Source organism: Habropoda laboriosa, unplaced genomic scaffold, assembly GCF_001263275.1.
Source record: "Habropoda laboriosa isolate 0110345459 unplaced genomic scaffold, ASM126327v1 scaffold269, whole genome shotgun sequence".
Lineage (NCBI taxonomy): Eukaryota > Metazoa > Arthropoda > Insecta > Hymenoptera > Apidae > Habropoda > Habropoda laboriosa.
The window spans coordinates 157,861-168,379 of record NW_017100417.1 but is presented as its reverse complement, the minus strand read 5'-3'; the positions used below and the strand labels follow the sequence as shown (position 1 = coordinate 168,379).

The window sequence follows — 10,519 nt, the reverse complement described above, 5'->3', positions numbered from 1 at the left end:
CTGCTATAGAAATACGCCACGGAAGTGGAATTACGTCACTTTCTACCTTATTTCGTCACATGTATAATAAAACGTCACTTCTGCGCTACAGTATCGCGGTCGATCACGTAGATCTTTTTCAGCAGCTGCTAAAATGCCTTCTCTTTACTCCACTGGTACATCGAGTGATACGCAATGTCGTTTTAAAATAATAAATTGACGCTCTTGCTTAAAAATAAATTGTGTAAAAAATAAAACGAATATTTATCGCAACTAAACATTTTATTACAATTGCTTGTAAGATTATTAAAACTTGTCTTTACCGATATGATTTATAAATTGCAATTTGTTTAAGAATTTTGATAAATTGTTTAAGATATTGTGAAATTTTTTTCACGTATTTTCACTGTTAGTACTTTTTTTAAATGAAAGTTATTTTGCAGTAGATTATTTTCGTAAAAATAATGTGATGGTGTAACTTTATTGCTGGTAATAAATGTAATAAAAACTTCGATGTATTTCGAAAGGTTACTTGAATATATTATTACATTTATTTACTTTTCATTCTTATAAAAATGATATTGATATTCATAACAATGGCATGGAACGTATTTTAGCAATTTATTCTCACTCTCTTTGTATTACTTTATAACCTAAGTGATTTATTCTTCTCCGTCTTTTTATTCTTCATTCAATAATAAAAGCATCATCTTATACGAATTTATATCAATAATAGAGAATAGTAATTTATTTTCAATTCTACTTGGTATATCCTTTTCAAAAGACACATTAAAATTAAAGCAATTATTTCCTTACTTTCATTCATTATTTTTTTACACAATTCATTAACAATTTTATTACATATTTTACATTTAGTACATGCATTACTAAACAATTTTGAAAGCTTTTAAAATTAATAATATAATTTCAAAAGTAATAATTATTCTATGTACATTACGATTTCATTTTAATTTCACCAACAATGATAACCTACTTACTTGAGTACTTAACTTATCTCGTAGACCTCATATCAGATGGGTTATCCAGTTTTGCAGATAAAACTAGTCGGCAAGAGATAGCAGAGTTGGTAAAGTCGAAACCAAGGATATTTTTGTAACAGAATAACAGGAAGTGCAGAAGTTTCTTTCAGCACAGTTGACACAAATGTAGTTAACAGTGAAACGACAGCCATAAAATGTCACGTTAATCAATAATAACGCGTTAAATTACTTTTTAGTACAAGAAATAATATTTTTTCTTTTAATTGCAAGTTTAAGGTCGTATGCACCTTCTAAGAAGAAAAAATAATAATAATTGTGAAATATTTTTTAAGAAATAATATCTATTTAAAGATTGACATTATTCTAAGGAAATATCAATATAAATATTATGATAGCGAAAGCTAGTAAAATATTCGGCACAATATTAGATACTAAATAGTACACAGGTTTTCTTTTTTAAATATTGTAATGTTAAGATAATTGCAACGTTAAATTGAACGAACGTGATTAAAAATTTGTGACTATAATATTAACAAACTCAGATCTATTTTACTTAATTATATTTTAAATAATTTATTTATTATTCTTGATCGAACATGCTGAACGAAGACAGTAGAATTGAATTTCACTACTACTGCTATATAAAATATAAATGTGATCATGATTTAAGTACACGAATGGAAGATTATTGGTATTCGTATTTATTTACAAGATAATTATAAACATCATAATGTAAACGTAATAATCATAATATAAAATTGGTCATCGAATCGATGTACATACTACTTTTTGTTTGAATGGTGTAACATTAAGGAAATGTTCCTTCAGAATCATAAATTATATAAATAACCTTTTTTTTTTTTCTGGAAAAAAAATTGTAGAAAATTTGATAATTATTTTGACAACAAAGCAGGAAACTGATAGAGTAATGCAAGCAACGAAAACGTATGTAGTTTATATAAAATATAGTACACCAAATTTTTAGTAAGTTGAGAATTCTTCAATTATGGTTGAATAATCAAGAAGCAAGATAAACAAATATAAAATAAATTGTATAAGAAAAGTCTGATTTGCTTTATGGTCACAATGAATTAATTTATTAATTACTTCTTTATTATCTTATCTTACAAATAACCATTCTAACAAAAAACCTTTCGTATAATTTATTGAAAATAGATTTCAATAAAGGAATGTAAATATTTTATAAACATTGTAACTATTATATCAAATATTTTCGTATTTTTAATTAGTTCCAAGTTATTTTTGGTTTCTCTAAATTGTAGTTTTTATGCAAGTAGAAAACTAAATTTATCATATTTATCTGTTCTATTATATTTTTACACTCATACACACGTATGAAATTATAATTTTGCATTTCACGCTATCAGCTTCCTCTTAATGTTGCTACTTCTTTATAATTAATATGTATATTCGTATATATAGATATTTATCATTTCCAATCTAGTTACCTGCTTTTTCAATTCCCTTTCTTACACTCATCTTAACTTTATCCTCTATCAAAGTGTAACTCCCGAAACGTGAAATCTATAATTCCTTTTTCAACAATTTTTTAAATCTACTATTAAGTTACAGTTAACCCTGCCTTTTGTGCGTAATGTAATCCTTTTATTTTAATTCGTAATTCTCTCCTTTCTCTTTTTATCAAAACACAATAATTCAGGAACAATAAGTACATATTTATGTATCTTTATCCAGCGCACCCTGTTAATTCTTTACCAATTCTATTTAAGAACATTTATTTGTATCGTTAACAATGAATTTATTCACTCATGTAACTGGGCAAGGGGCGATATTGCGTGTGAAAATAAACCGAAAATAAAGAACAACATTTTTTCACAAAAGGCTTTGTTTTCGAGAAAATTGAATTTAAAGATTCGCTCCAAACTGTTGCTTCCGCTCGTACTTTTATGTTGATAAACCGCAGTAATGTCGTATTTCGCAAAGAAATAGTGTAAATATTCTGCAGCTGAAAGGAAGAATCAGGCAATTTCTACAAAGAATATTTTATGCGTTAACAAGGACGTCACTTTCAAAAATTATTTCAGTAATGAAAATTTCAATTAAAGAAATCGTTAATAAATGTATTATCAGTACTTATCATGACATTGGCACTGCTTATCAATTCAAACTCAATTTTCACGAAAACGGGGCTTCAAACGAACAAATTTCATTCTTCATTTTCAATTTACTTTTACACGGACAATTATCTCTTTCCCAGTTTTACCACGCGTCCTGCCTCACCCTGTATAAGAATGATTTATTCGTCTCCTAACTCAAAATATCGAAAAGGTGGTTAACATTACTTCTAAATTGATTTTCAAAATCTCGTTAAATGGCAGAAAAAGAAAACATCTTTTAACCCTTATGTAAGCAACCTAAATGTTCACAGTTATTTCAAGCTTTCAAAATTGTTTGCATAAATTTTTATTTTAATACCGACGTAAAAATGTCCAAAAAATATAAATTCAGAGCGATTTTACGATACTTTCACAAGAACATAAAAAATTGTTAAAGAAAAGTATAGAACCCGGTTGCCTACACAAGGGTTAAACAGATAACTCCAAAATTATAATTAATTCAAGACGGAGGTGTGGTACTGTCAGACCGAAGCTGCGAAGGTGCAGCTTCGCTGTACGCGATGTCGAATACACTTTTCTTCTCTAGCAACTGTTGATGCCGTAACCTATTTCCACCCTGTAGCGATATAGCTATTCCAGAATCGAATTCTTCATCGACATGTCCACGTTCCACCGTCGACTGAACTTCAAAATGTTCCGGGGACAGTTGGGGCGATGGATGAGGAGCAGGCGGAGGATGAAGGTAAAATGGCGCGGGTACTTTCTCGTATTTGTATTCAGAATGTTGCACCAGACGATGTTTGGGGTCTGCTTGCGACGGAGCAGGTGGTATCGATGCAAATATCTGTACAGGTGGGTCTTCAATCTTCCCACCTTCGGCTCTTCTCAATTTTCTTCCTTGACGAACTATGGCTTTCAACTGTTCCGACTCGACGTTCACCAAAGGCTTAACTTTGCGTCTCGTTCGCGGAGTTGTGTCTCCAGTTTTCTGACCAGACACCTTCTTCTCCTCCTTCGCGGGTTTCTGATTCTTCATGCTTCTTCGTAACCACCGAGGAAGCTGTTCTTCGTCATCCGTCGCCATCAACTCAGCTCGTTTCTTCTCCATCTCTTCCCTGTTCTTCTTGTACCATGCCATGTACTTCGGCTGTGCTTTGCTCGTATCGATCTCCTTGGTTTTCGACAGAGTCGAGTGTTTTTCACTGCTGCTCGATGATTTCTTGTCCTTCTCCGCCTTCGATTGCGGCGTCGAATGTTTTTGCCGCGACTCTCCGTCCGTTTTTCTCGACTGTTTTGTCTGATCGCCGTTTTTTTGCTTCGACTGCCCCTCCTCGAACTTTCTGCGCGTTCGATACCGAGCATGACTCGCCACATCGCGAGAATGAGTTGCTTTGTCTTCGGAAGATTCCTCCGAGGAACTCTTTTTCTTCTTTTGCACAGGTACTCTTTTCCTCTCCATCTCCTTCGGTTTCTTGTTGGGACCTTTGAAAGTCTCGGATCTTGCAACTTTGGGATACGACGATGGTTCATTTTTAATATTAGCTGTTCGATGGGTCCCTTTTCTTTCGGATCCTAGCTTCTCTTCTTTTGTCTGCTTAGGGATAGTTGGAGGTTCTTTACCAACTTCTGAACTATGTGTTGACTCTGCTTGCTTATTCTTCTGCATACTTCCTGCATTAATCAGAGCTATTGCTTTCTCGCGACTAGAAGGCATTTCTGTATCCGTAGATGTTTTATCTTCTTCTCTTAATCGAGCTTCTTTATCTTTCACTTCCGTAATTAGTTTCGTAGGAGAACGCAGTTCTTTACTTGTGTCTTCAATTTCTTCGAGCATTTTTTCCTCGATTGACAATTTCGTTTCTTCGTCTTCCATCATTTCAATTGTTAACGTTGCTCTATCTTCGTCTTCGGCAGCTTGCGCTTCAGTTCGTTGCATTGCTTGAACAGTCTCTTTCTCGGGAGATTGCCTCGCGTGATGTCGTGGTGTCTGATACGGTCTGGTGGTCAGTGTTGTCTTCCTGGAAATATCACTCGATGAATCACTATCGTCGGAATCGTCCATTCTATCTATTAGGTTTGTAAAAAGTGGAAGGCTTACGTCTGCATATTCTTCTTCGACAGGTTTATCCGTCTTCTCTTCTTCGACCGTGTCTTCCTTCAAAGGTGATGTTATGTCAATTTTCTCCTCGGTTAAATCTTGATTATCTGATTCAGCATGTGAAACAGTTGTAGATACATTAGGTACCGTGTACGACTGTCCCTGTGGAAATGGCTGAATTTTATCTCCCTCCGCGGAGAAAGTTTCTTCCTCAACAAATTGCTCCACTTTTTGTAATTCAGTTTGCCCGCTCTCTGACTTCAACTGCTTTTCGGGGCCGGATATTTTCGCAGAATCTGTTGGAGTTTCTGATATAATGGAATCTAACGCAAACTTTTCTTCCTCTGTCATCTCGGATGTCTGCCGGGAAGTTTGAAGCAATTCTGTTCCCTGAAAACTACTGCTCACTTTACTTGGCGGTTCGTGCAACTGCTTCTCCTTTTCAGTAGTTCGTGCTAGTTTGCCATCTATCCTTTCATTATCCGAAACTTTCTCTGGTTCCACGCTTCCTTCGAGTGCCTTATCCGATGATTCTTGTACAACAGCTTGTCGATCCTCGATTTTTTCGAGTGCCGCTTTTGCTGGCGATGCTGATTCATCTTTCAAAGGCTCGTCGATTTCTTCTTTTTCGATAGATTTTTCAGGGGATAACGATTCGCTGCTTTCTTCGTTTTCTTTTGATTTCGCTGCTTTTGGTTCTACTGTGATATCAATTTGCGAACCCTTTTCCATTGTATCCTTCGAATCAGTTACTGTTTTTTTATCATCATCGAGAATGATTTCATTTTTTTTTTCAACTATTTTATCATCTGTTTCTTGCTCTTTTAATTTTACAGATTTATCAGCTGTTTGTAAGCTTAATTCGCTAGCATTCGTGATTTCTATTTGCTTTTTACTTTCATCGTCAGGAGATAAAGGAGGTGCTTCTTTTTCCATGATCTTTTCATCTGGAGTTTCCTTTTCGGTACTCGAACTTGCTGATCCTTTGCCATTCGTAAATTTGTCGACTATCGAATGGACAGCTTTGAATACTTCCGACAGAACTCCATCTTTCTTATCGGTCTGTTCGTCAATTTTTGACGATTCAGTTGTTTCTTTTTTTATATCTTCACTAGAAAACGTAGAAAATTCTGTTGGGGCATCTATTGTTTTCTGATTGTCTTGTTTTTCAGTAATAGACTCTTTTGGCGAAGAGTCTTTTTCTTGAACGAAACTATCTGCAACTTGAGGAACTTTCGAAGCATCTTCTTTACGGATATCATGATCTTCAACTTCTGGAATATCATGTTTAGCGACAAGTTGTTGTTCAGTTTCTAGGATTCCTGAAACATTTTCTTTTTCACTGCTTAGGTCATCAATCTTTTGTGTTTCTGGAATCATTTCTTTTTCTCCAATTTTATGATCGTCAATTCCTTGTATTTCCTTAATATCTTCTTTTTCACTAATTTTGTCGTCATCACGCTTTTGTATTTCGGGAATTGTTTCTTTTTCTCCAATTTTACGATCGTCAATTTCTTGTATTTCCTTAATATCTTCTTTTTCACTAATTTTGTCGTCATCACGCTTTTGTATTTCTGGAATTATTTCTTTTTCTTCAATTTTATGATCGTCAATTTTTTGTGTTTCTTTAATACCTCCTTTTTCTCTAATTTTATGGTCATCACGCTTTTGTGTATCAGGAATCATTTCTTTTTCTTCTGTTTTATGATCATCAATTTCCTGTATTTCCTTAATATCTCCTTTTTCACTAATTTTGTCGTCATCAAGCTTTTGTATTTCTGGAATCATTTGTTTTCCTCCAATTTTATGATCGTCAATTTCTTGTGTTTCCTTAATATCTTCTTTTTCACCAATTTTGTGGTCATCACGCTTTTGTATTTCTGGAATAATTCCTTTTTCGCTAATTTTATGATCATCAATTTCTTCGGCTTCTTTAATAACTTCTTTCTCACTAATTTTATGGTCATCATGCTCTTGTATTTCTGGAACAACTTCTTTTCCGTTAGTTTTATGACCATCAATTTTTTGTGTTTCTGTAACTTCTTTCTCACCGATTGGATACTCATCGTCTTTTTGAGTTTTTGATGTAATTTCTTCTTCACTAATGTCACAGTTATCAACTTTTTCTATTTCTGAAACAATTTCTTTTTCGCTAATTTTTTTATCATCAACTGTTTGTGCTTCTTTAATTACTTCTTCCTCGCTAATTTTATGATCTTCTGACTTTTGCATTTCCGGAATAATTTTTTGCCCGTTAATTGTAGGATCATCAGTTTCTTGAGTTTCTTTAACACTTTCTTCTTCGCTAATTTTATAGTCACCATGTTTTTGCGTTTCTGCAATAATTTCTTTCTCATTAATTTTATAATCATCAACTTTGTGTGCTTCTGTAGCTATTTCTTCTTTCTTGTCTTGGTGCTTCTCTTCTTCTTTATCTTCAATAATTCTGTCTTCTTCTTTTGTTATATCATACACGTCCCTTTTTTTAGCAGATTTTCCTTCATCCAGATATTTTTCCTTATCTCCTTTAGGCGGTATATTTTCTTTTTCACTAATTTTGTCATCGTCAGTTGCAATCTTTTCTACAGAAACTTCTTTTCTAGCAGAAATTTCTTCTTTTTCAATTGCATCCTCTACAGTTTTTTCTATTTTATCCAAAGAAACCTTTTCTGTTTTACTGATTTGAGAATCGTCAATTTGATTTTCTGCAGCAGAAGCTACCTTTTCTTCAATGCTTGCGTCTGTTTTTAAAAGAATATTTTCTCTGCTACTTTTACCACCATCAATTGATTCAATTTCCATTGAAGTTTTTTTTGCTTCATCACTTATTTCTTCTTTTTCACGAATAATTGTTTCCATGTCAGTTTTACGATTCTCAGTTGAATCCTTAATAATTTTCTGATCCTTAGTCATTTCTTCAGTAATTTTATTATCCTCAGTTGCTGCTCCAACAATTTTAAAATCATCAGTTGTTTCTTCCATAACTTTGCTACCCTCAGCTGTTTCTCCAGAAATTTTCTGATCCTTAGATGTTTCTTCGGTATTTCCACGATCCTCAGTTACTTCTTCAGTTATTTTATGGCCCTCGGTTGTTTCTCCAACAACTTTAAAATCCTCACCTGTACTTTCTACTGTACTTCCTTCTTTTTCGTCAATCTTGTTTGTTCCGTCTAAAAAAGTACTTTCTGCAATTTGATCATCAGGTTTAATTGTTACACTGTCTTCTTGTTCTTCGGTGGACTTTTCTGATTTATCTAAAAAACCATTTTCTTCCTTTCTCTGACCATTCGTTTCAACTTTTGCAATAGTGCCTTCTCTGTGGGGAGTTTCTGTCTTATCTGGGTCAATCTTTTCTTTTTCACGACCATTTGTTGTAATTTTCGTTTCACCCTCCTTCGTATCTTTAATTGTGTCATCTACAATTCGAATATCCGCGTATTCTACTTGTTTCTCTTTTTCTTTGTCACTCTGATGCATTTCATCGTCCTTTGTACGTGCTTTGAATTCATCCACTGTATCTTCTTTTGTAATCTCTTTCTTATCACTTGACATTTCAAAATTTGCCCAGTTTTCAATTGGTTCTTCTATCTTTCGTATTAAATCCAGTTTACTTTTTCCTCCTATTGGTGTTTCTATTTTAACTTCTATCTCCTGTTTCATTCCCTTCTTATCTTCAGTATCAGGTTTAATTTTTTTTTCTACATCAGTGTCAATCGTTTCCTTTTCTTCTGTCACAATCTGTTCAACTTTATGTTCCGGTTGTACTTTCTCAAGCGTTTCTAATATCGCAACTTTTCCCTTGAAATCTTTCAACAAACTTTCCGGTTTCTCTTCAAAATCTTTGTGCGCCTCATCCAGTTCCTTATCTTGCTGTTTATGCCCTTTTTCCTCTTTTACAGATTTAGTTTCAATCTGGTGTTTGGTACTCTCTAATAATTTATCTTTTTCTGTATAAATTTCTGATTCATCCTTAACATGTTGCACTGCGTCTCTCTTAATTTCACTTTTTATTTCATCTTCCTGCACGTTTTCCTTTATTTCAGTTTTCTCACTCTGTTTTACACTTTCGACGCCGATTAACTTTGCATCCAAAGTTTCTTCTCGTTTTCCAGGCATTCCCGCCTTTTTATATCCAATTTCAGGAGATCTAACTTTTTTTTTCGTTTCTCCATCTCGCACAGTGTTTCTACTTTCACTTGAGCTTTCTTTTTTAATTGTAGCATCGTCGATCTTCGCGTAATCTTTAACTAATTCTTGCACAGGATCTGGACGAGTTGCAGGATTACCAATTTTCTCCTCAAATTTCGAAGATTTCTGAAACAAGTCTTTCGCCCTTTCCAATTTCTGTTTCGATAATTGTACCGTGTCAGCGGTACCTTTGCCAACAAATTTCCTCTGTTTCTCAACTTTTGCATCTCGTTCTTCGTCATTAGAAGTTGTTCTCGACTTCGAGCTCTCTCCTTTCCAATCTTCGACGAAGTCATCGCTAAATTTCTGTATCACATTCTTCTTAAACGTTTCTTCCTGACATTGGTGCATGCCATTCGAATCTCTCCCTGAAAAATCTGCGCTACTCTTCTTCTCAGAGTCTTGCAACATAGATACACCTTTTCCATCCTTCTTTTCGTCTGAACTAGTGCTCGTCTCCTCGGTCACGTTTTGCCTACGAGATATGAGGGACATCTTAGGCGCTCGTGACATAATCTTCCCAATCCTTTCGAGCTTTAAATCAGTCTTCGGCGTTTCCTTCGACGGTCCATCCTTCCGCTTCTCAGCTTCCTCGTCGCGCAGTTCAGCCATTTGCTTCCTAATTTCTCGTCGATCGATCTGTGCCTGACGTTTCAGCTTCACGTGACTCTGAGCACCGATCGGCTGTTTCTGTTTCAGGCCTTCTTGACGAGTTCCAGTTAGCTTCTTCGGCCTGTCGAGAGTATCGTCGTACTCCGAACTTCCGGTACTCATTACCTGAGTCTGCTGGTATTTCAATTTCTGCTTCGTTTTCGCTATGGCCGACTCCTTCTTCAGTTTCGCTTTTTGCTCGCTTTTCGACGCACTCGCTGCACTTTCAGCAGCTTGCTTGTGAGAAGCGTCCACTTTCTTCGTACTTTTCTGATCCACGTCTTTCTTCGGATCCTTCGAAAACGATTCCGGCTTCTCCTGGCTCGTACTGTCGCTGCCAGTGCTTCCGTGAAATTTTTTATCACTCAGTTTACTCAGTTTCTTCGTGAGCATCGTGAATTCCTTCTCGAGAATCCGGAAACTCGGCTTTATCATACCGTTCGACTTCTTCTGCTCCTTCGATTTTCCCTCCTTTCTCGCGTTCTTCTCCTCCGTCTTCTCCC

The 10,519-nt window shown here is 34.9% G+C and overlaps 1 protein-coding gene across 1 annotated transcript in view; it reads right to left on the bottom strand.

Moving 5' to 3' along the window:
• Positions 1 to 3,578: 3,578 nt before the first annotated feature.
• LOC108575482 overlaps positions 3,579 to 10,519 on the bottom strand; it is a 78,754-nt gene continuing 71,813 nt past the window's right edge. The window contains exons 40-43 of the mRNA XM_017938301.1: positions 7,402 to 10,514; positions 6,812 to 7,278; positions 4,930 to 6,769; positions 3,579 to 4,887 (exon numbers count right to left, since the gene is read on the bottom strand). Coding sequence (XP_017793790.1) covers positions 3,579 to 4,887; positions 4,930 to 6,769; positions 6,812 to 7,278; positions 7,402 to 10,514 — 6,729 coding nt within the window. The remainder of the gene's footprint in view (positions 4,888 to 4,929; positions 6,770 to 6,811; positions 7,279 to 7,401; positions 10,515 to 10,519) is intronic.